The 26,639-nt window shown below is 36.0% G+C and overlaps 1 protein-coding gene across 3 annotated transcripts in view; it reads left to right on the top strand.

Annotated features, from left to right (window-relative positions):
- The window catches only part of SLC30A9 (solute carrier family 30 member 9), a 105,401-nt gene that overhangs the window by 67,482 nt on the left and 11,280 nt on the right, over positions 1-26,639 (top strand). For all 3 annotated transcript variants that reach the window (XM_004384643.3, XM_023738910.1, XM_023738911.1), the window contains 8 exons: positions 2,320-2,387; positions 5,379-5,481; positions 9,548-9,603; positions 11,604-11,739; positions 18,028-18,067; positions 19,942-20,013; positions 20,476-20,583; positions 23,352-23,517. In XM_004384643.3, the coding sequence (XP_004384700.1) occupies positions 2,320-2,387; positions 5,379-5,481; positions 9,548-9,603; positions 11,604-11,739; positions 18,028-18,067; positions 19,942-20,013; positions 20,476-20,583; positions 23,352-23,517 (749 nt within the window). The remainder of the gene's footprint in view (positions 1-2,319; positions 2,388-5,378; positions 5,482-9,547; positions 9,604-11,603; positions 11,740-18,027; positions 18,068-19,941; positions 20,014-20,475; positions 20,584-23,351; positions 23,518-26,639) is intronic.

Here is a 26,639-nt window from a genome sequence, read left to right as displayed (position 1 = left end):
TCCTACTATGACTGCCTCTCGCCATGTCATTATTGAATCATTAGTCCAGACTACCATCATCTCCTGCCTGAAATGCCTTCCTAATTGATCTCTCCGACTTTTGCTTTTTATCCCATAGTCTATTTTCTATATTATAATCTGTATTTTTTTAACATATAAATCGATTATGTCAATTCCCTGCATGAGTCCTCCAGTGACTTCGCTTTGCCATTAGAATAAAATTCATTGGCAAGGATGTGGGGAAACTGGAACACTCATACACTGCTGGTGGCAACGTAAAGTAGTGCAGCTGCTGTGGAAACCAATATTTGGTGGTTCCTAAAAAACATAGGATTACCATACAGCCTAGTAATCCACTCCTGGGTATACAGCCAAAAGAATTGAAAGCAGCAACTCAGACACATGTACACCAGTATTCACTGAAGTATTATTCGCAATAACCGAAAGGTGGAAGCACCCTAAGTGTCCAGCAACAGAAGAATGGATAAACAAAATGCAATATATACATAAAATAGAGTATTATTCAACCATAAAGAGAAATGAAATTCTGATATGTGCCATGACATGTATGAACCTTGAAAACATTATGCGGAGTTAAATAAGTGAGTTATGGAAGTCCAAATGTTGTCTGATCCGACTTACATGAAATACCTAGAATGGACAAATCCATTGAGATAAAAGATATAGGGTCCCTATGAGTCGGAATCTACTCGATGGCAATGGGTATTTTTTTGGGTGAGGGGTAAGAATGAGGAGTTGCGGGTGAAGGGGGAAAGACAAGAATGCTAAGAATATCAAGAAAAACAATCTTTATAATATTTCTAGTGCTAATACTCTAAAAATGCATGTTCTAATGACAATGAATCAATACCATTAAAATAAAAAAATTCAAACTCATTACTATAGTCTGTAAAATCCTGTGGGATATGGCCCCTACCTATCTCTCTGGCCTCAACACATACCATTTTCCTTGCTCTCTCTGCTGTATCCACTGGCCTTATTTTTATCCTGTGTACACACCAAGCTTATTTCTGTCCCCAGATCTTTGAACTTTTCCTTCTGCCTGAAACGTTTCTTCTTCTACATCTTCTCATGGTTGCCTTCTTCTCAGCATTGAGCCTCTTTCTCTGATTACCATCACTAAAATGACCGTTTCCACTACATCACCCTACCACATTACTCTACCTCAGTGTTCGGTTTTATTTTCTTTGTTATATTCATCGCTATCTGATATTGTTGTTAGGTGCCCTCAAGTCAGTTCTGACTCATAGTGACCCTGTGTACAACAGAACAAAACACTGCCCAGTCCTGCACCATCCTCACAATTGTTGTTACGTTTGAGCCTGTTGTTGGAGCCACTGTGTCAATCCATCTTGAGGGTTGGTATTATATAGTTGTTTCTGTATTTATTCTCTGTCCTCCTATACTAGATGGTGAGATCTGTGTAGCCAGGAACTATTGTTTTGTTTACTGTCACATCCCTAGCATCCAGAACTGTGCCAGGCATACAGTAGTTACACAGTAAATATTTATTGAATAAATTATACAAGGAAGAATATATGAATTGCTTTTAATAGAAATGTAAAGTACAGTAATGAATTTGTAGCAGTTACTTCTGTGTGAGGGATCAAGTAGTGTTTTATGTAGAAAAGTGACACTTGGCTAGACATAGAAGAGGATGGGAAAGACTTAGATTGCAGTGGAAGGTGATAGCATTCCAGGAGGAAGAAGAAACAGGAGAAAAGACACAGAAAGTGTATGTTCAAGTAACAGCAAAAGGGAACATATAAAATTAAATTCATAAAAAATGCGTTTACTGAATATGTTTCCATACTTTTTTTTGTTCTCTTTTATTTGATCTGCTTTGGAATAAATACATTATTATCAGTTGAGGTCTTTGGTCTTGAGAGAGCAGTCAGGAGTTAAATTTGAGCAGCAGACTTATTGACACTTGCTGGTCCTTTTTTAAAGGTTAACAAATGCTGAAGGAATGGAGAAATTTTAAGAATATGGGTTTTAGTTCAATTCATTTTTATCACTTTATCAGAGTTTTTATGTAGCTGACAGAGATCATTTCTGGAAGTAGGACATGAATTGCAAGGAAGCAAACAATTTAGGTTCTAAAAAAGGACCCAGATGTACTTTCAATTTCCATTTTCCCACCTTTTAAAGAGAAAATTCTGGAGAAAAAGAATTAAATAAGTAAACATAGTTATTCACAGGTTTTGTTAGAGGAGGAATTTTCTAGTGTATTAGAGTTTCCAATTATAGTGCTTCTCTGGCAAATTTTTTGGGTTTTTTTCTTCTCGTTTTTTACAGCCACGCTCCAGAATGACATCGGTGTTTTTCAAGGGACCAGGAAAAGTGGTGATGTTTGCCATTTGCATGTAAGTCCTGAAAAAATAAGAAATATCTTATTTTTAAAAATAAATGTGTTATTTTTAATGTGTATATCCTTGAATGTATCAGTTTATTACTTAGTAGCTAGATAAAGAGCTGGAGGTTTATATTGTTTTAGGAGGCAAATGAGTTTAGTGTTTATTGCCAGTAAAGCTGTGCGGGTAGAGTATTAGTACACATACACACCCAAGCTTGTGCCATGTATATTTTTAACATGATTAAGATCTAAGAATAATTGCTACCTGAAAATCCTTTCTTATTTTCACTGGTTTTGATAGAAGTCTTCTAAAAAGTTGGATTGACCAAGATTGCTTTTAGGCCATAAACCAACCTGGTTTATAGTTACTGAGGAATATCTGTACACTTGTTATTTTTCTTCCAGTTTCCTAGGAAGAGTATATATATGTGCACACACACATACACACACGTATATAGGAGCCCCAGTGGTGTAGTGGTTAAGAGCTTGGCTGCTAACCAAAAGGTTGACGGTTGGAATCTACCAAGCTGCTCCTTGGAAATTCTATGGAGCAGTTCCAGTCTACCCTATAGGGTCCTTATGAGTTGGAATTGACTCGATGGTAGTGGATTTTGGTTTTGTATATGTGTGTGTGTGTGTATATATATATATATATATATATATAATATTTTTGTTGAAAATACACACAGCAAAACCTGCTCACATTCCACAGGAAGAACATATTTGATGTTTTTTACCCGTTTTCTTTTTTCTTCTGTCTTCTTGCCTTATATTGTTTGTTTAACAAATTAATCTTTATTTTAGGATGTATAGAAACATTAATTTCTTAATTCATTAGTTCTTTTGTTTCCAAAATACATATATATGTCATGTAGTGTGATAAGGTCTTAAAATACAGAGGTATAATGCACAATTCCTATCTCCAAGGATCTTCATAGTCCAATAGGGGAGGCAAGTACATGAAATAAAGCAATGTAGGCTTAAGATTGAAGTGTGTTTAAGGAGAATTGATCAATTCTGGGGTGGTAAGGAGAAGCTTCATAAAAGATACAACACTTGAGATGATTCCTTAAAGAAGTGTTTAGGAGGTACCATTAAGGATGGCGCTCAGGTTCCTGGCTTGGGCAGTGCAATAGATGTTGTACCTTTCACTGAGAGAAGGAGCATTGGAAGGAAGGGCAAAGTGGGAGCAGAGGAAATGGAGTTCATTTTAGAGTTTGAGATGTCTGTAGGTTAGCCAAATGGAAATGACCAGCAGGTTTAGTTCTCCTCAGTAAAATGGAGATGATAAATACAGCTTTCTGTCTTAGTCATCTAGTGCTGCTGTAACAGAAATACTACAGGTAGATGGCTTTAACAAAGAGAAATTTATTTCTTCACAGTAAAGTAGGCTAAAAGTCCAAATTCAGGGCGTCAGCTCCAGGGGAAGGCTTTCTCTCTATTGGCCTTCTCATCAATGTTCCCTCGGACTAGGAGCTTCTCCACGCAGGGACCCGGGTCCAAAGGATGCACTCTGTTCCCGGCACTGCTTTCTTGGTGGTATGAGGCCCCTACACCCCCTCTCTCTGCTCACTTCTTTCTTTTATATCTCAAGAGATTACCTTAGGACACAGTCTAACCTTGAAGATTGAGTCCTGCCTTACTAACACAACTGCCGCCCATCCTCCCTCATTAACATCATAGAGGCAGGATTTACAACATATAGGAAAATCACACAATACCGGGAATCATGGCCCAGCCAAATTGATACACACAATTTTGTGGGGGCATAATTCAATCCATGACACTTTCCTCATGGGATGAATGTATATATGTATGTAGTGTATATAAACTGTTTGGCATAGTACCTGGTACACAATATGCACTTAATAAATACTGTTCGTATATATTGAGCTGAAGCTCAGGAGGGTGATCTGGGCCAGAGATCAAGAGTTAATTAGTATATAGATGGTAATTAAAGCTGTAGGAGTAGTTAAGATCACCAGGGAATATGTGCTTAGTGTGAGGAAGAAAAAGACTTCAGGACAAAACCTTGAGGAATGCTGACATTTAAGAAAATGGGTAGAAGACCCTGCAGAGGAGACTGAGGAAGAGTAAGGAGCAAGATAGAAGGCAACTAAGGGAAGACCATGTTTTAAGAAAATAGTGGGAGACACTCTTAAGAGGTTAAGGAAAATACTAAAACATGGAATGGTTGGTGATCTTGATAAAAACAATCTAATGAGTGGAGGCAGAAGCCATTGTTTAGTGGCTTGAGGACTTAGTGCAAAGTGAGGAAAACTGAGATAGCAAGAATAGATAGGATTCTTTCAAGAAATTTTCTGAAGTGGAGAAGAGGAGCAGGGGGTAGCTGGAAAGGGATATATAAAATTTCCTCATTTATAAAATGAGAATGTTAATTTTGTATAATTCTGTGAAAATTAAGTAAGTAGCATATCCTGGTAAGTGACTAGTGTAGTGCCTAAGATAAATCACAGCCGTCATTACTGTTGGAATCTGAGCAGCCAGCTTTCTCAGAATAACTGTTTACTGTAGCATCTTTGGTCTTCTATAGTGACCCTGAGATGGCTTGGTCTAGTTTTACCCTTGCTTCTGGCATCTGCCTACTGAAGTGAAGATGGTCACCAAAGTCTTGCCTTTGACCCTGGCCTATTAGACACAGTGCAGATCCTCTTTCCCTACCGAAGACACAGAATTTTCTTCTTTGATCTTGCCCAAGCATATAATACCCTCTTTTCTCATGAGTTCTCAAAGTATGATTGAGTAATTTGCTTAGACATAGAATGCCCCTTCATTTGAGTACTCAATGATTATATAATCTGTATTTTTCAAATTTGTATCCTTGTTACCTGTACAGGGATAAATTCTTTAAGGTTAGGGATTCTTTTTTAATTTACTCTAAACAGAATCTAGTATAGAGGCATACATAGCCAACTAAATAAGCTTTTGGTAGACATTTTTGTCAAAACTTATGCTAAATTGTTTTCTCTTTTTCTCCTAGCAATGGATTAAACTGTTTCTTTAAGTTTCTTGCCTGGATTTATACGGGTTCAGCAAGTATGTTCTCAGAAGCTATACATTCATTATCTGATACATGTAATCAGGTGAGAGCCTGTAAAGGCTTCTTTTTTTTATTAATTTTAAAGTAATTTTTTTTTTTTGGGCTTTAGTTTTAAAAGTTGACCTATTTAAAAACTGAGTGATTGCTATAATAGTTCATTTATGGAAGAAAATGAAAATTGATTTATTTTTGAGCATGAAATGTGTGGAAATATGATCACAGTACTTTAAAGCAGGTTTATAATTATGCTTTCAGAACTTCCAACAGTGGACTGTGAAGTGTAGGATTATCAGCCACTCTTAAGTATTTCGGCAGAGTCTTTTGTAGAAGGCATTCTTACATTAGGTAGAAATTTGCCCAATGAATTCAAGTTTTTTGAATGAAGATACAAATTACCATATTTTTACGCAAGTAACATATACCTTCTACGTTTGTTTGCCAACTGCACCCGCCCCCCGTGAGGTATTTTTGTAAGTGGCGCATTGCCGCTTTTTTTTTACACGTTGCTGTAAAAAAAAAATTAGTATAGCGTGCTTAGGAAAATACCTCACAGAGGAAGGGCGCAGTTGGCAAACCAACTTAGAAGGCGTGTGTTATTTGTATAAAAATAAAATTGGTACATTAAAACTTTTTTCACTTTAGACTGGTAGTTTGGATTGCTTTCCTTGAATTTGCAAATGAAGAAAATTAAAATAATCTTTTAAAACCTTCTTTGACCTAAATTGTGAATACTACAAACCTGAGCCTTTTCTAATAATAAAATAAAAATTTCTGCTTGTGAATTATTTCACATTTTAAAGAGTGTGATGTACTAAGAGAGTATCTTTTCAGTGTTAGTTTATTTATACTCCTGATATGTAAGAACAGATTTAGAACAACTTAAAAGACCCAGGCACAATAAGAATATTTGAAACAAAGTTAAAAATAATAAAATGGTAAGGTGTAGGGGGAGCAATCTTAAGCAAAAATTAAACCTGAGAACTAGTCTAACTCACTGTCAAATGGATGAAAACCCTTTGTAGCATTAAGGAAGGAAGACAAGCATTTGACATTAATATTAACAGTGTTTACCTTGAATTTGATTTTTATATTCAATGAATACTTAATACTTGCTCAACCAAACCCATTGCTGTTGAGTCGATTCTGATTCATAGCAACCCTATAGGACAGAGTAGAACTGCCCCATAGGGTTTCCAAGGCTGTCGTCTTTGTGGAAGTTGATCGCCACATCTTTCTCCTGTGGAGCAGCTGGTAGGTTCGAACTGCCAACCTTTCGATTAGCAGCTGAGCACTTAACCATTGCACCACCAGAGCTCCTTCGTGCCTTAGTAGCAGGGCTAAATTATCTTTAGTGTAAGGCTATTCTAGATCCTTCCTAACAAAGCTCTAAAGGATCAAGCTGATCTTCAAGTAACTTAATTACCTGCCAGAACAAAGCCCCTCATACTTTAAAGGAGGACAACAAAATCCAAACAGTGTAACATTCATGGTGTTCAGCATCCACGGTGATATTAACCTGCCAAGAAACAGGAAAATGTGACTCATAACCAGGAGAAAAATCAGTCAGTAAACACAGACTCAAATGACAGATGATAGAATTAACAGACCAAGGACATTGAAACTACTATTACAACTGCTTTCATACATTTAAAGGAAAACACGAATGTAGAGAAATGGAAGACAGAAAAAAGAAAAAAAACAGAACTTTTAGAGCTGAAAAATGTATCTGATATGAAAAATTCACTGTCTAGAATTAATGACAGATACTGTCAATAAAATGATCAGTGGCCTTGAATATATAGCAACAGAAAATGTTCATACTGAAGCTAGAGAGAAAAAAGACTGGAAGAAATGAGATTGAGCCTCACTGACCTGTGGGACAATATCAAGAGGATTCTATCAAATAGTTAGGAAGAAATAATACCAAAAGCACACAAACTTACAGAAATAGAGACTAAGAAACCTACAACTTTTAAATTAGATCTGTGTCTATCATAGTATTTTGTTTTATGATTTCTGTGAGTTCAAACTTTTCTGCTAAATGATTCAAAGCATATCATTTAATATTAACTCACAAATTGAGTCCCTGAGTTTGCAATGTAGTGAGTGTTTAGAAGAAGATGACCCTTACTCTGTAAGCAAGTCATAGACACATGAAAAACTAGAAGGATATTCCAAGGCAGCATTTAAGCAGCTGCATGGTAGTATGGTACTGAAGAAACAAACAAAAAGAGAACGATGATCATGGAGGCAGGGAGCATTAATAATGCTTCTTAGCCACTAAAAGTTAACGTTCATTATGTTGGAAACCAAACGGATGCTGTGTAGATTTTATATCTCTGTATGTGCGTATATATGTCTAAATAAAACTGTCATGTATGTATATTGTGACTGTAGTAAAAAGTCTGAAAGGATGCATATGAAACATAACTGTGCTTCTACCTCTGGGGAAGAGGAGGATTAGGGTGGCTCTGATGTCTGATTTTTATAAGAAATAATAAATATGATATATATTTATAAAATAGTTGATGATATTCCACACTTCATTGCACAGCCAACCTGAGTATTAAGGATTTAAAAAATAATACTCATTTATTTCTTAAATATTATAAACACACATACACATAGTAAAATATGAATTAATAATTAGTATTTTAGTTTCTCTTAAAGCGAATTATTTGCATCTCTTAATTTATTCTCATTCATTTTGATTCACTGAAAAGTTATCTACACTTTAGGTATCTTTTACCTCCTTTTCTTTGGAATCCAGTAGAAAAAACTGTAATATACACAATTAGAGTACAATTTCTAATTTCAGAACATTATAAAATCCAGTAAATGTTTGTGTTTTAACAATTAGTGGTTTAACCTCTAGGTATTTTACTAGAGAGAAGGTTTCTATTAAATGACTGTAGCCTACAGGGAGACTTCATCTATGAAGACCTTGGTTATCAAGAAGCTTTACCTGCCTGATCATTTGGTACCATGTTGAAAAAAAGAGAAAGTCCCACATCCATCAAATAAAGTCACATAGAGGCTTTGTACTTTTTTAAAAAAAAAAGTTCTAATAAGGTAATATTACGTTTTTCAGATTTCTAAATTCACCTCAAGTTAGAATGATGAGGACTTCTGGGTGTAGGCGTACTGATATTGAGAGTTTCCAGTGGATTACACTTTAACAAAGGATAAAATGGAAAAAAACAATTAAATAGAAAGGGAGAAAGAAAGGAGGAAAGGTTGAAAGCAAGCGAGAAGGGAGGAAAGGGAGGAAGGAGGGAAAGAGAGGAAGATGATACCCAAAATTAAAAACATTAACATTTTTGTCATAGTTATTTTATGTTTTTTTTTAATGTTAGTTACAACTAATTCTCCCTTTCTATTCCCTCCCTTTTACACCTGAAATTATTTCAGACTCTTTCACGCCTATCCTTTATACTTTGATGTGTTATATACTTCCTTTGCATGGGTTGTACAGTTATACTACAAATGTTTGTACCCATATGCATTATATACTATTTTGTATATTTTTAAATTTTTACTATCTTTTATTTATACAACTATACAAGTTATTCTTTCTATAAAAATCAGACATTACAGGGAACCCTAATGCTACTTCCCTCCTCAGAAGTATAACCACAGTTAAATATGTGTTCATCCAGATCTTTTCCTGTGTCTGACATTGTATTTCTAAAAACTACAGAATTATGTAGAGTTTTTTTTTTAACAGAAATTATTCTGTACTGCGTATATAGTTTTTAAACTTGCTCTCTTCCTTCCACTTAACAGTATGTTAGGAGCTCTTTCCATATCAGCACAGAAAGATCTACCCCAACCCCATTCTTTTAAACTGCGGTAGAAGTAATTTATAGTTTGGCTATACCATCATTTGTTTTGTTGTTCCTCATTAATGGATGTTTAGATTGCTTCCAGGTTTGGGTTCATCTTTATTTCTCTAAGGTAGGTACTGAGAAGAATTGCTGGACCATTGGATATGTCTGTGTTAAGTATTTCTTTGATATCTGACAATGATTGCACCCTACAGATTGGCTTTACGTTATTATACTCCTCATCTTGTTAATGATTACCTTTTTTTTTTCTCTTCTCCGTAGGGTTTACTAGCATTGGGCATCAGTAAGTCTGTTCAGACACCAGACCCTACACATCCGTAAGAACATTGCCTTTATTTTGTTTCTATTTGTTTTGGCAGCAAGTCATTGAAATAAAAGCAACTGAATTTAGAAATTTCCTGCAATTTATATACCTGCAGTTTTGTGTAAAAGATTTGGTCATTACTTCTGTAGTATCTAAAATGCAGGACTCACCGCAGTGTCAAAGTAAATTGAAGGTATAATTTGAAAATGGTGTGTAAATTATTTTTATGCTGTGTAACACAGCATGGAGATTTTGTCCTTTTCGTCTTTGATAATAACAAATTACATATTTTGATCTTAGAGTTCTGTTTTTCTTCCATTAAAGGAAACATATATTCCAGATTTAGAGCTATTAATAGGCCATCAAAACTAAAATTTTGGTGACAACTTATGTTAAATCCATATTTATTTTAACTCTTCTGTTGTGATTTGAAAATAGTATTTTGTTAATATTTCAAAATTATCTATTTCTAAATTTGTATACCTTTTAGAATATATTGTTTTGAGTTGTATCAGACAAAGATTTTGTCTGTTACTTCTTCAAGCATAACTGGCTAAAACTTTTGAATTCCACATGCATCATTTTTGAACAAGCTTCAGTAATAGAATTTGATCACTCTTAAGAAAAAAAGACACCTTTATTTCTGTAAAGGAGTCTATGCTTTAAATATGCCGTTCTTTATTCAAATACAAGGCACTACCGTGTTCTTATAAATAGTAGCATCCTGGTATCCCGTAACTACCAAAAGCTGTTGTAGAGAATAGCTCTGTAATTATTAGATCAATAATATACATCATTACAGTGTTTTGCTGTCTCAAGAAAAATCATTTTTGTCCCTGACCAGTTTTATATACCAAAGATTTAAAAACAAGGTAAAATTTTTAAACCTTAGTTTGTGAAGATTTCTTCTCAAGGTATTTTCAATAATCTACACTGGTGCTGTTCAGTAGAATTTTCTGTGATGATGGAAATATTCCATAGCTGCACTATCCCATATTCTAGTCACTGTATTGGCTGTGAAACATTTGAAATGGGGTTAATGTGACCAAAGGACTAAATTTTTAATTTTATTTAGAAGAAAGTAAATATTTCTAAATGAAACTTGTAGAACATTGTCAATCTATAAACTGGGACTTCTCTATGACAAGATTACATCTTTGCAAAAAGAATTCAAAGAACAATTTTAATTAAGGATTTGTTTAAATTTGCATCTGCCGGAAGGGTGCTATAGAGCTTGGGTTTGGAAGTAAATTTTCCAGGAAATATTTTTATTAATTAGCAATTCTTTACCCTCTATGAAATGTAGGATGTTTGAACTTCATAATACTTATTATTTTATTGATGCTTACAACAGTATAAAATAACGCACATGTTGACCAAAGATACTTGAAAAATAACTGAAGTTTTTTGGTTGTGTGTTTGTTTTTTTTTTTTTAACAAAATGCAGCTATTAACAAACCAGAAAACTGAAGCTCTTAGTCCTAGTAATAGTTGATAGTTGGCTGTGTGCTAAACTATTCAGAACCAGCATCAAATATCCAGCATGAAATTATACGTAATATAAATTATAGATAGACTGCACATAAAGACCAAAATATTCAATTAGAATCTGCATTACATGGAAATTTAAATGTTATCCTGTTCATTAAACATCTGAATGCATTTAAAAAACAGATAAAATTAATTTCATCAGCATCTGTGGTACATAATAATAAAGTAGCACTACTAGATCAAAGTAGACTGTGGAAAGGCATTAGAAAATAACCTGAATTGAATGATATTCACTTTATTTTAATATGTTTTCAGAGATATTGCCGTTACTTCCACTTTCTATACTGTTTTTCTAATTAGATTTGAGTTTGACAATTATATTTTAATTAGATATGAAACTATAGATAGCATCTAGATATTTGAAGAAAAAAAGTATTTTTTTAATTGACCTATTAAGAATAAATTTTGAAAAGAATCCATTTCTATTTCTTGTAAACTATAGTATCTTTTTTTATTTTTCAGATATGGATTTTCAAATATGCGCTATATTGCTTCACTGATTAGTGGTGTTGGTATTTTCATGATGGGTGCAGGACTGTCTTGGTACCATGGAGTCATAGGATTGCTTAATCCTCAACCTATGGAATCTCTCCTATGGGTAATCCTTTTTTTTTTTTTTTTTTAGTGTTAGTTTTGAAGTAATGTGAAATAGTGGTTTAAGTGCAATAGAATGCTTTTGTGATATTGGTATTCAAGAGGGGGCCTAACATTATCTTCTTGATTGTGGATTCTAGGGTTATGTATCTATAGTTCTGTTTTTTAGAACGTGAATGGATGGACATGACCTCTAAATCTGTATGATTCAGTAATGTTGAACAAGAGAAACTCTGTAGGTACAATTAAGCCTTGCCTCTCTGGATAAAATCTTGGGCATATTCTTTTATTTCTCCAGTTATTGTTGAAGAACAAAAAGCTCTGTGTTTACTTTTACTCCCTTTTAGTCTCAAGAAGAGTCTTAGTAATTAAAATATCCGATCCCATGTAACAGTCATAAGTTGAAACTGCATTTAAAGTTCCAGCTTTTCCTTTCTCTCATCTTGGACCTTGCAGTAAGCCTGCAGTGGGGGAATGGGAGGATGGGAGAATGGGAGAATGGTCACCTTCTTTATTTCCCCACCTAGGCCTTTTACCCTTCTTTCCTACTTCCTAAATTGCCTCTAGCATCATTGAAAGTGAGGGTAGGGATGAAAAAGTACTGCTTTAATAGCACCAGTGTCATTTTGCATTGGCTTCCTCTGTCCTTTGTAGATGTTTATAGCTGTCTTTTTCTCTCAAGAGCACTTTTTCTAGAGATTCCCCTGCTTGGCACCTCTGACTGTAGCTCCTAAGACAAGCAAAAATTGGTCAAATAGTATCCCCTCTTTGCTTCTACATCTCCTGGTGTAGCTCCAGATTATTTTTGCTGAAGTTGCCTTGCATTTAGTAAAAAAAGGTTTTTTTGGGCAGTTGGTCTCTTTTCAAAAGACCCCTGTTTATCTGGGCCCCAGCAAACAAACATCTTTAACACACACTGTGGGAGTGCAGTTTTTCCCCAAACACAATCATCTACTCTATGAACACAGCCAGTGTCATTTAGTAGACTTCTCTGTAGATTTATTTTTCAGGTGTGCATCAGACACAGTTCACTGCGACCTCCAGACTCCAGGGGACACAATTCAAGCTTTTTTAGCAATCTCAACAGTTCAACAACTTTCACCAAAGAAATTTTCTCTTTCAGCCTCCTTAACCTGAGGTCTTCTTATATGGTCTTGTGGGTGTGAAGCTAGTAGTTGTAAAACCAAGCTTGGGCCACTTCTGTGCAAGTCCTGAATAGATGGTCTAGCACCTCACATTGGAATGTAGGGGGTACTTGCAACCTGTTGTTTTGTTTTCAAGCGTTTTGAAAACATCCTGTTATGCCATATAAATCTGCATAATAACAAGCCTATAGGCTTTTCCAATAGTATTGACTAGTTTCTTTTCTGAAAAACTAATGTGGTACATTTCATGTAATTAAAATAAACAAATACATAGTCTCCATTCTTAAAAGGTTTGGCTGCTTTATAGACAGATACCTCATTCTCTAAGCGTTCATCTGATTTGTACAGTATCACTTTACAGAGGCAAAATGGTTGATAACTCTGGAGTCGGAGATTTGATTAATTATTAAATTTTCAACCGTAAGTTTTAAAGTTTCCATAAGCTCTTGTGTCTTTTAGAAACCAAATTGGGACTCCATCTGACCATGACCCTTTGTTAAATAAATAATAGATTCAATAAGCCATATAGACCAGTGTATGTTTATTAGATATTATATTGGAATACTCGTGTGATATATGCTCTCTGTCTTTATTGGGTGATAAGTGTATCTTAAATCCTTTCTGGATGGAGATGGAAACACTAAAAAGAATTATTGGGAGACTTAGCTACTATGTTAATTATGTTTCACGTTGGCAATGAGAGTCAGTGGAAAGAACCTAGAATAGAGACTGGAAAGCCTGGATTCTAGTTCTCTTACATAATTTCTGTGTACTCAGGCAAATCACTAACCTTGTGGGGATCTCAGTTTCCTTAACAGAATTACAAGAATGTGGGTCTAGGTTCAAATTTTTCAAATCTCTATTTCAGGGAAGCCTAGAGTTTCACAAAGATACTTTGAAAATTCTGTAGATGTTTGGGTTGAATTTCATTTAAAATTTTTTAAAATGTGTGTTGGTAGGTTAATTCTTTCTGTATACCTTGGTCTAAAATTTTCTCTTATCATCTTTATTTAATTGAAAGGTGTCCTGGTACAGCAAGGAAACTTGTGCCCCCCCCCCAAAAAAAAACAAAACAAAAACTGATTACTGTTAGTAATTTACTTATCTTTGTGAATCAGGATTCTCTTGGTACTGTGGATCCGTATAAAATCCAGAAGTTACCTTAGGTATGGGTGTGGATATTTTATTGCATCTGGCATCTACAACCCCAGATTTCAAATTTTTCTGTTCATTCGGAACTTAAAAAAAAAGCACTTACACTAATTGTCGTGGATTGAATTGTGTCCCCTCAAAATATCTGTCAACTTGGCCATGATTTCCAGTATTGTGTGGTTGTCCTCCATTTTGTGATCTCATGTAATTGTCCTGTGTGTTGTAAATCCTAATCTGCCTGTGATAAATGAGGCAAGAATAGGTTATGTTAAAGAGGATTAGAGTGGGATGCAACACCCTTACTCAGGTCACAGCCCTGATCTGATGTAAAGGGAGTTTCCTTGGGATGTGGCCTGCATCACCTTTTATCTTACAAAAGATAAAAAGAGAGAGGGGGACTTACTACAACCAAGAAAGAAGAGCCAGGAGTGGAGTGCATCCTTTGGACCTGGGGTTGCCGTGCTGAGAACCTCCTAGACCCACAGGAAGATTGATGAGGATCTTCCACCATGGCAGATTGAGAGAAAGCCTTCGCCTAGAGTCAGTGTATAGATTTTGGACTTCTAGCCTCCTAAACTGTGAGAGAATAAATTTCTACTTGTTAAAGCCATCCACTTGTGGTATTTCTGTTATAGCAGCACTAGATAACTAAGACACTGATTAATTGCTTTCATCTTTTGTCATGAATTTAGTTCAAATTATAGGTAGTATAGCTTTCTGTAGATATAGAATATATAGAGAGAGTATGGAGTCTCTTTTAAGTATTAAAAAATGAAATGGCCATCACATTTATAAGCTCTTGTCTACCATATTTTTACACAAATAATATGCTCCTTTTATGTTTGTCTGCCAACTGGGCTCTCCCCCTGTGAGGTATTTTTGTAAGTGCACTATGCTAATTTTTTTTTTAAGTAACAAAAAAAAAAATTGACATTGTGGCACTTACGGAAATACCATGGGGGCAGAGAGTGCGGTTGGCAAACAAACATAGAAGGTGTGCGTTCTGTTTTCTCTTATGAAGATACCGTGTTACTTTCCTGTGGCTGCCATAATAAATTATTACAGACCAGGTGGCTTAAAACAATAGAAATTTATCATTTTATAGTTATGGAGGCTAGAAGTCTGAAATCAAGGTGACAGCAGGGTTGGTTTCTTCTGGAGGCTCTGAGGGAAAATCTGCTCCATGCCACTCTCTTAGCTTCTCTGTGTTTGTTGACAATTCTTTGACATTCCTTGGCTTATAGACACATCTCCTCTGTCTCCATGTTCATATGGTGTTCTCCTCTGTGTATCATACTGTATGTCTGTATGCCGTCTCCTCTTCTCAACCATTTTAAGAGGTGGCATATGATTAGGAACCAGTGGTACTGAAGGAAGAAGTCAAAGCTGCACTGAAGGCATTAGCAAAAAACAAGGCTTCAGGAATTGACAGAATATCAATTGAGATGTTTCACTGAACGAATGCAGTGCTAGAAGTGCTCACTTGTCTATGACAAGAAATTTGGAAGACAGCTACCTGGCCAACGAACTGGAAGAGATCCATATTTATGCCTATTCCCAAGAAAGGTGATCCAACGGAATGCGGAAATTATCGAACAATATCGTTAGTATCACATGCAAGCAAAATTTTGCTGAAGATCATTCAGAAGAGGCTGCAGCAGTATATCAATAGGGAGCTGCCAGAAATTCAAGATGGATTTAGAAGAGGATGTGGAACCAGGGGTATCATTGCTGATGTCAGATGGATCCTGGCTGAAAGCAGAGAATACCAGAAAGATGTTTACCTGTGTTTTACTGACTACGCAAAGCATTCAACTGTGTGGATCATAACAAATTATGGATAACATTGCGGAGAATGAGAATTCTGGAACACTTAATTGTGCTCATGAGGAATCTGTACATGGATCAAGAGGCAGTTGTTCAAACAGAACAAGGGGATACTGCATGGTTTAAAGTCAGAAAAGGTGTGCGTCAGGGTTGTATCCTTTTACCGTACCTATTCAATCTGAATACTGAGTAAATAATCCGAGAAGCTGGACTACATGAAGAAGAACAGGGCATCAGGATTGGAGAAAGACTATTAACAACCTGCGTTATGCAGATAACACAGCCTTGCTTGCTGAAGGTGAAGAGGACTTGAAGCACTTACTGATGAAGACCAAAGACCACAGCCTTTAGTATGGATTACACCTCAACACAAAGAAAACAAAAATCCTGACAACTGGACCAATAAGCAACATCATGATAAACGGAGAAAAGATTGAAGTTGTCAAGGATTTCATTTTACTTGGATACACAATCAACACCCATGGAAGCAGCAGTCAAGATATCAAGATGCATTGCATTGGGCAAATCTGGTACAAAAGACCTCTTTAAAGTGTTGAAAAGCAAAGATGTCACCTTGAATACTAAGGTGCACTTGACCGAAGCTGTGGTATTTTCAATTACATACATCACATGCATGCAAAAGCTGGACAATGCTGGACGATGAATAAGGAAAAGCGAAGAAGAATTGACACGTTTGAATTGTGGTGTTGGTGAAGATTATTGAACATACCATGGACTGCCAAATGAATGAACAAATCTGTCTTGGAAGAAGTACAACCAGAATGCTTCTTAGAAGCAAGGATGGCGAGACTATATCTTACGTACTTTAGGTGTGTTGTTAGGAGAGATCAGTCCTTGGAGAAGGACATCATGCTTGGTAAAGTAGAGGGTCAGTGAAAATGAGGAAGACCCTCAACAAGATCTATTGACACAGTGGCTGCAACAGTGGGCTCAAGCATAACAATGATTGAGCATGGCACGGGACCGGGCAGTGTTTCATTTTGTAGTACATCGGGTTGCTGTGAGTTGGAACTGACTCAACAGCACCTAACAACAACAACAACAACAACAATAATATCGGATTTAGGGCCCATCTTAATCCAGTATGACCTCAAGTTATTTATATCTGCATATCCCTCTTTCCAAATACGGTCACAGTCTGAGATTTCAGGTGGACATGAATTTTGGAGTCTACAGTCTGCCCTCTGGCCCCCTAAAATTCATGCCCTCCCCAAGTGCCAAAATATATTCAATCCCAAAATTCATGCCCTCCCCAAGTGCCAAAATATATTCAATCCCAACATTCCCAAAAGTCTTAATCCATTCCAGCATTAACTCTTAAGTCCAAAATCTCCTCTAAATCAGGTATGGATGGGACTCTGGGTTATGATTCGTCTGGGACAAAACACTTCTCCATCTGTGGACCTTTGAAACTAGAAAACAAGTTATCTGCTTCCAAAATACAATGATGAGTCAGGTACAGGATAGACATTCCCATTCCAAAAGGGAGAAAATGTTACAATAGTACCCCTTACTTGGTATCAAAATCTCTATTAGGTTCCCGGGGCTGCCGTAACAAATATACAAACTTTGTGGCTTAAAAACAACCACAGTTTATTCTCTCACAGTTCTGGAGCCTAGAAGTCCACAATCAGGCTAGAAGGTGATGGCAGGGCCATGATTCCTCTGAAGGCTCTAGAGAAGAATGCTTCCTTACCTTTTAGCTTCTGGTTGTTGCTGACGTTCCTTGGCATGTAGCTACAGCACCCCAACCACTGCCTCCATGGCCCTCTTCCCTATGTCTCCTCTATTTTTCTGTGTGCCCTTGCTTCTTCATACAAGGATACCAGTCATATTGGGTTTAGGGCCTACCCTGATCCAGTATGATCTCATCTTAACTTAAATAAGTGTATCTGCAAAGACCCTATTTTCAAAGAAGGTCACATTCTGACGTTCTGGGTAGACCTGAATTTTTGGAGGACACTTCAACCTCCAAAGATAACATCTGTCTTGTCCTAATTTGACCTGCTGTTTCCCATCAAGATCTTTATCATCTGGTTGGGGTTTTAATATATGCTTTTATATTAGATAGTATGAAGTTTATGTGTAAACAATTGTGATTTTTTTGATGGAATACTTAATTTATGCTCTATCTTTATATTTTCTAGGCATATTGTATTTTAGCAGGATCATTGGTATCAGAAGGAGGTATGTACAGTCACAAAATATTTGTTTTCAATATAGTACTGTGTATTCAGCAGTTCATTTTTATAGTTTGCCAGGTTATACTGATTAAAGAAAATGTTAGGAATAGGAACCTAAGCTCTGTCTACTTTTAGGGAGTAAATTCTTTTCATAACATATTACTGTTGTTCCTCTACTGGATGGGGGCAAGAGGAAAGCTGTGTTTTATTCTTGAATAGTGTAATATAATGCTAAGAAAACTTGAAATTGAATGTAAAAACAAAACTATACTGAGCTTTTAAAAATCGAGTTTTAGTGACATTAATCAATGCAAAGGCATTCGACTGTGTGGATCATAACAAATTATGGATAACGTGAAGAATGGGAATTCCAGAACACTTGATTGTGCTCTTGAGGAGCCTGTACATAGACCAAGAGGTAGTCGTTCGAACAGAACAAGGGGATACTGTGTGGTTTAAAGTTGGGAAGGGTATGCGTCAGTGTTGTATCCTTTTAGCGTACCTATTCAGTCTGCATGTTGAGCAAATAATCTGAGAAGCTGGACTATATGAAGAACAGTGCATCAGATTGGAGGAAGACTCATTTAACAACCTGCAGTATGCAGATGACACAACCTTGCTTGCTGAAAGTAAAGAGGACTTGAAGCATTTACTGATGAAGATCAAAGACCACAACCTTCAGTGTGGATTACACCTGAACATAAAGAAAACAAAAATCCTCACAACTAGATCAATAAGAAACATCAAGATAAACAGAGAAAAGATTGAAGTTGTCGAGGATTTCATTTTACTTGGATCCACAGTCAACGCCCATGGAAGCAGCAGTCAAGAAATCAAATGATGCATTTCATTAGACACATCTATTGCAAAAAACCTGTTTAAAGTGTTAAAAAGCAAAGATATCACTTTAAGGACTAAGGTGCACCTGGCCCAAGCCATGGTGTTTTCAGTTGCCTCCTATGCATGCGGAAGCTGGACAATGAGTAGGGAAGACTGAAGAAGAATTGATGCCTTTGAATTATGGTGTTAGTGAAGAATATAGAGTATACTGTCGACCGCCAGAAGAACGAACAAAACCCTCCTGGAAGAATTACCACCAGAATGCTCCTTAGAAGCGAGCATACTTTGGGCATGTTATCAGAAGGGACCAGTCCTGGAGAAGGACATCATGCTTGGTAAAGTAGAGTGTCAGCAAAAAAGAGGAAGACCCTTGATGAGATGGATTGACACAGTAGCTGCAACAGTGGGCTCAAGCATAACAAAGATAGTGAGGATGGCGCAGGACTGGGTAGTGTTTTGTTCTGTTGTACATAGGGTCAGTACATAGGGTCACTATGAGTTGGAACCAACTTGATGGCACCTAACAACAACAACAATCAGAGAAGGCTATCTCTTTTTGCAATATGGATACTTCAGTTTTAGAACGCTTCAGCTGTTAGCAGTATTGTTAGAGGAAGTGCCAATACTATGTATGTAACCTTCCTAATTCATTGATGTACGTATAGTATGTTTATCCTAGAAATACTGTCATCTATGCATAGTTTTGCCTTCATCTTTGAGAGTCTGTAAAATGGTGATAACACCACCTGCCTCAAAAGGTTGGGAGGATCAAAAGAGAATGGGCTTAGGATGGTGCCTTCTAAATAGTATCTGTTCAATAAATTATGACTATTGTTGTGACTAAAGCATTATGGTTTAGAAATATGGGATTCACCTGTTGATGATTAATTAAGGTCTTGAGAATATCTAGTTAATACAGAATTCCTTATTGTCAGTGCTGGCATTAAATGTTGCGCTTATTTATCTCTTGAGATGCCATCTTTCAAAGTTTGGAGACATAAAGTTTCTGCATTGCTGATGTGAATGCTTTTCTTTCAGCAACACTTCTTGTTGCTATAAATGAACTTCGTCGGAGTGCTCGGGCCAAGGGAATGTCATTTTACAAGTATGGTATGTATTTTCTAAACCAGGTGTATTATTTCATCTCCTTTATTTGCCTAAAATTACCCAGCCCTATTGCTTTGTTCTTTCTAGATATGTATAAAATACACCTCAGTGTCTTCTTTAAGTGTCTATTGTATACATCACCTCTTTTAAAAAGAGAATTGTAGTGTAATTTGAACCTGAATACTTTTATATTTATGTATGACTTAAATGTACTAGCATGTTTCTCTGTATGTTTATATAACTTGAGAAAGTAATTTGATTTTAAATATTGGTTATTGTTGACATTTAAGCCAAGAAGTTGTATTTATATTGAAGTTATATTTTTTAATCATGATTTTCTATATTTATTATCTTAATTTATATTTTTATTTCAAATGTATACTTACTAAAATGTCACCTGATGGTATCAAGTGAAGATTTCAGAAAATTTCTTTTCTTGCTTTCCCCCTTCTCCCACCAATTAAGTAATGGAAAGTCGTGATCCTAGTACAAATGTTATATTATTGGAGGATACTGCAGCAGTCTTGGGAGTGACGATAGCAGCCACTTGCATGGGTCTTACTTCCATAACAGGTAAATAATTTCTTAAATTACTGGTGATTTATTTCTGTTACTTAAATAACTTTCTAATATGTGGGAATTTTCTTTTATATAAGAATTATTTTACACCAATAGATTGCTAAATAATAATTCCATGGTAACCATTTATTTGTGTAATACAGTTGGTCAGTTAATGTGTTCATGTGTCCATGACTTTAAAAATTAGAATTAAGGAAGGTTGGCAGTATTTAAATTATGATTTAAATTTTTGTAGCTGTGACTTGAATTGTTTCTTAAAATAGTCTGAGCTTTAAATTCTTCATCTATAAAATTGTGGATAACATTTGTCCTAGTCACCCAACAGATTTGTTAAGATAATCTATGAGGAAGAGCTTTAATAAACTCTAAAGTTCTAGGTAAATATATACTGTGGCTCTAACTGTCTTTTTCTGCTCTTAGTGCCAATACTAAGAGCTGTTACCTTCCTGTTTCCTTAACTGTCTTTAAGTTGGGCTCCATCCTCATTTTGGTAGCTAGTTGAGTGTTTTTAGGAACAGCACGAGACAGGTAAATGAGAAGATAGAAAAATTCTTTTATTTTTATTTTTATGTGTTAAAAATTCTGCTGATAATAATTTGTATTATTTATAAAATTTATGTGTTTTAATTATAAATATCTATCAAAATCTACTTTGAGAATTTTTTTGAACAAAAAACCATTTAGTATAGAAAGATTCAATTTCTTAGTTGGGAAATCTTTTGGAATGGAATTTTTTCCATTCTTACCCATTTGTCTTTGTATATTTAAAATAATTTAAGTTGATGAGCTTTTTGCAGTGTTTCTTAAAATAGTCTGAAATATGAATAGCTCTTTCTTATTTTGAACGCACATACGAAGACTAAAGCAGCATTGTCTGATGTTCACTATGATGTTCTATATTTCGAAAGTATTGATTATTTTTCTGGTTGATCTTACAATTTTAGAAATGTTTTTGACATGAGTTGTTACTTAGCAAAATTCTAAGCTTGAAGTGTGACTTGATGAATGCCAACTTTTAATAGATTATATTTTTACATAATAATATGGATCAGTCAAATCAGACTTTAAAAAGTATGTATGTTGTAAAAGTATTTCACCAGAATGAAAATTTTTCTAAATAACATGCCAAGAAATAAGTAAAATATTTTCTAAAGAAGTTTTTTCTTCCAGCTAATAATTTCCTGTAGGATTGTTATTTATACAAGTGGATATTTTTAAATTAAAAAAAAAAAGTCCTTTAAGGGAGCGTGTTGATGTGTCATGGGGTTGTTAACCAATGTCATAAAACAGTATGTATACTGACTGTTTAATGAGAAAATATTTGTTCTGTAAACCTTCACCTAAAGTACAATAAAAAAAAAAAAGCAAAAAAAAAAAAACACTGTAAATTTGGATTTCTGAACAGCAATGTTTGATTCTAAACTTCATAAATATATATCTAGTGGATTATGTTGTACAAGTGGTTCTTTTTTAACATTTTAGTACAGATAGTTTACTTTTTAGGGTTATATTTTGACAAAATGTTAATAAAAATATAGTATGCAAATTGAGATTTTTTGTGAATGTGTTGTATTTCACATCAAAAGAGTTAATTTTAATACTGATGAAATTGCATCTTTGGAAGAAAAAGACTGTTCCAGTTATAAAGGCCTATGTGTAGAATAAATTATAGAGCTTTAAAATATAATATTTACTGGTGGCTGTTATCTTAGTCTTACCTATACATTCACAGATTGTAAACCAGTTCTTCTCATTTGCTTCTGGGACAGAATTAAGTCCTAACAACCCAAGACAAACTTTAGAATCAGAGTCACCTGGAGGCCATGGGAAGAAATAATTTCTAGGCCTCACATCCAGAATTTCTGATTCAGAAGGTATGGGGTGAGGCCTGAGAATTTGCATTTCTCCCAAGTTCTCAGGTGATGCTGATGCTGCTGATTCAAGGACCACCCTTTGAGAACCACTGCCGGGAGGCACCCATCGTATGTAATGAATGAACTTCTCTCCTTGCATCTAGAATAGTACTAGCTATTTATCATCCTTGGTTGAATAAGAATAAAGAATCACCCATCATCATTTTCTGTAGGCCTTCATTCTCTCACAGAACCTTGTTAGGAATAAGACACAAAAGATAGTTCTTTGTTTCAACTTTTTGACCTCATTCAGTTATTTTGTCAACCTGGGGCAGGAAAAATGTTACTGATATATCTAGAAGAAACGGACACTTCATTATATTGTTAATACAGACACGGTGTCTCTAAAGGTCCCTGGGTGGTGCAGTAAGTTTCTGCTCGACTAATACCCTAAAGGTTGGAGGTTCGAACCCATCCAGTGACACAAGAGAAAGGCCTGGTGATCTATTTTCATAAATATTACAGCCAAGAAAACCCTTTGGAGCAGTTGTACAGAGTACAGTGAATACATGGGGATGCCGTGAGTAGGAGTCTACTCAAATGGCAACAGAAGTAGTTTTTTGGTTTTGATGTCTCTAATCTGAAAATGTTCTGAGCCTTCACAAATGTAATGGTCAGATGCAAGAAACCGACCTTAAATAATTAAGCCACACAATACTCTTATGCAAGTATATGTACTTATTTTGTAGAATAGTAAAACTGTTAGGAGAAAATCATAAAGAGAAGTAATTAAAGTAATTAGGAATTAATTTTAAGTCCCTGATTTTTAGTTCTAGCTCTTTGTTTACAAAAGCTCATTGAAGTAATACAAAACGTTATTGTACTGATTTCGTTTGTGCTGTTTTTTAGGCAATCCACTGTATGACAGCCTAGGTTCTTTGGGTGTGGGAACCTTATTAGGAGTGGTCTCAGCATTCCTCATCTACACCAACACAGAAGCACTTTTAGGACGATCCATCCAACCAGAACAAGTACAGCGGCTTACTGAACTCCTGGAGAATGACCCATCAGTAAGGTCAGCCTTATCCCAGTGATGCTGTTAAGGTTTACAAAAACATACTGAAAAATAGAAATGCTTGTTCATAAATCCTTTCAAAGGAGGTTTTAAATCCCTAGCCTTCAAAACTTTTTAAATCTTATTTTTCAGAAATTCAGTTCTAAAAGGAAACAAGTGAATATGTTTAGGCAACTGCTTGAGTTTTCCTTTAATTTCTGTTTATCTTTAATTTTTAGAATAAGGATCAGTTAGATGATATAGAGGATTGCAAAGTATTTGGCTTCTTAATGTTGGAGCTACTTAATGTGATCGTAGTATTTGCCTTATATATGTATTGCAATTACAAATTGAATATATTAGAAAAGAGTTTTGTTCATGGGGAAATGATTTTCAAATTAAGTTTAATTTATATTCCTTTTTAAAATAGACTCCTCGCTTTAGCTTATTTAAATTTTTTTCTTACAATCTGTATCTTTTAAATTATAAGACTAAAGAACTGAAAACTTAGAGTATCAGTAGAAGAGATGGTACTTTTCATTGAAATTCAGCAGTACTAAAGTGGAAGAATCAAATCCTTAATACATATGTGGCAGTGGTAGAATTCTCACTTTTTCCATGTAGGAGACCCAAGTTCATCTTCCTCCCAATGCACCTTATGCACAGTCCCCACCTGTCTATCAGTGGAGGCTTGCGTATTGCTGTGATTCTGAGCAGATTTCAGTGGAGCTTCCAGACTAACGCAGATTAGGAAGAAAGGCCTGGTTGTCTACTTCTGACAATAAGCTAATGAAAACCCTATGGATCATAGCGATCCGATCCCGTTGTGCATGGAGTTACCATGAGTCAGGGGCTGACTCAGTGGCAGCTAACAACAATAACATATACATATATATATATACACAATAACATACATATATATATATGTATATACACAAACACACATATATAGATATTTTTACTTTAAAATAAAGATGTATTTTTCTGTTATAATTGAAATCCTTAAGTTAAATCTTTTAAAAATAACCTGGCCTATATTTTGAATGAATCAGTCTTCTTCCGGTTGCCTTTCACCACAACCTCTACTGCTTTTGAGAACACCCTTAAGGCTTGAACTTTGCCACACTCTGTTGCAAATAAAGTAAGTTTCCATGGGTAAAGATTTGGAACTGTCTGTACTACAGCTTGCTTCTCACCTTGGGCAAAATCACTGAGCCATATGTCTGGTGCTGGGGGCTATGACAATGATGTGCTTCTCCCTCAGTGACACGCTTGCTTTAGGAGTTGAATACTCAGTGGAGGGATGGCAGTAGTCTCAAGTCTCGCAGCTTGCCTCCCTCTTGCATGAAACTACCCCCTTCTCTGACAGGGCAAGGGCACACAGATTCCCAGTATTCTCAGTGGAGCCATGCCCAGGGTATTACTTTCTTCCCACAGCTGAGAGCTGAGCAGAAGGAGGGAGCCTGTTCCTCTTGGCCACACCCAGAACTTAGTCTCAGCAACAGGTAGCTGGCGACAAGATGAGAAATTGCTAACGTCTTGTCCTTCCCAAGAAGCTAGCCCTTTGACTGGGAGCTGGAGATTGAGCAAGTCCTGTGTTCTTGGCTATACCAGCCTAGAGCGGAGTTTCTGTTTCACTGTGTTGGGAGGGGGTAGGTAGGGAGCCGATCTTGGTTCACGTACCACAGACTCTCCCTGTTTTTACTGAGTTTCAGTAAATTTTCTGAAGTTAATGTTTCTTTGTCTTATGTCCCTACTACCATTTCCAAAGGCTTTAAGTGGTTGCTTCTTGTTTTGTTCTTATAATTTTCACCAGTTTCACTGGGAGCAGGTCCGCGCAGGTCTTCACACTGTCATGCTGAAAGTGGACTCACCATGTTAACATCCTGTGGAAACCCAAGTGGTTACCCTACACAATGTTACCTTTGTGATAGTCTGGTGACTTAAAAAAAAAAAAAATCTAAAGGAAACTTAAACATTATCAGTGAGTAAAATATCAGTGAGCACTGGCCAGTATCCAGCATGCAACTGAGTTCCTTTAATCAGAAATGAGAAGGCAGTTGGTACTTGTTGTATTTTGTCAGGGGGGGTTTCTGTTTTAAATCTCTTAATCTTGCTTTAGGGTAGAAGATTAAAGTCCAAAAGAGTGATATAAACTGAAAGACTGACCGTACCAAATTTGAATTTTTTGAAATATTGAGGATCTTTATATTCAATTGTTGAAAAAATAAATGTTAGAAATCCAGAAAGTTCATACAGAATTTTAAAACAGTGTATTAATTTCCTTTTGCTGTATGACAGATTACCCCAAATTTAGAGGCTTAAAACAACATTATTATCTCTCAGTTTCTGTGAGTCAGGAATCTGTGCACAGCTTAGTTATGTCTCTCATTCAGGGTCATTCACAGGCTGCAGTCAAGGTGTTGGCTGTGGCTGTAGTCATCTCATGGAGAGAGATTAACTTCCAAGCTCCTTCCACGGCTTTGAATGGGTTCAGTCATGGCTGGTAAAGGGAAATTGGAACAGACCCAAATTTTTAAAATTTGAGTGAAGTGGAGTGATGACCAGAACGGGAAAAATTACAAGTCAAAGCCCTGGAATTGGAGACTCGGAAAAAACATAGTGAGCCCTTTCAGGAGCCTGATGTAGGAGACTGGATTATTGCCAGGACTATGGAGAGCAACACACATTCAAAATGGCGCAGTCAGCTGCCATCTTTGAGCGGGGCATCACTGTTTCCAACTCTGCCGGTCAAAAGATTTGGTTGCTATGCAATGTGCACACCGCCCTTGTTTTCTAAGAGGGAGAGTAAGTTTCTAGCAGGGCTTTGACCCGTAATTTTTCCTGTTCTGCATATTGTTCTGCTTTACCCACATTTTAAAAATTTGAGTCAGTTCGGGGTTTGCTTCATTGGCGATAACTGAACTGGGCAGAACCAGTTTGAAGCCCTGGCTCATTCACGTGGTTATTTGCAGGATTTAGTTCCTTGACACGCGAATGTTTCTCTTAGTTATCTAGTGCTGCCATAACAGAAATACCACAAGTGGATGGTTTTAACAAAGAGAAGTTTATTTCCTTACAGTAAAGTAGGCTAAAAGTCCAAATTCAGGGTGTCAGCTCCAGGGGAAGGCTTTCTCTCTCTC

This window comes from Trichechus manatus, unplaced genomic scaffold (assembly GCF_000243295.1).
Source record: "Trichechus manatus latirostris isolate Lorelei unplaced genomic scaffold, TriManLat1.0 scaffold00126, whole genome shotgun sequence".
Lineage (NCBI taxonomy): Eukaryota > Metazoa > Chordata > Mammalia > Sirenia > Trichechidae > Trichechus > Trichechus manatus.
Note: the sequence above shows the minus strand (reverse complement) of the source record. Positions and strands in the feature narration are given on the sequence as shown.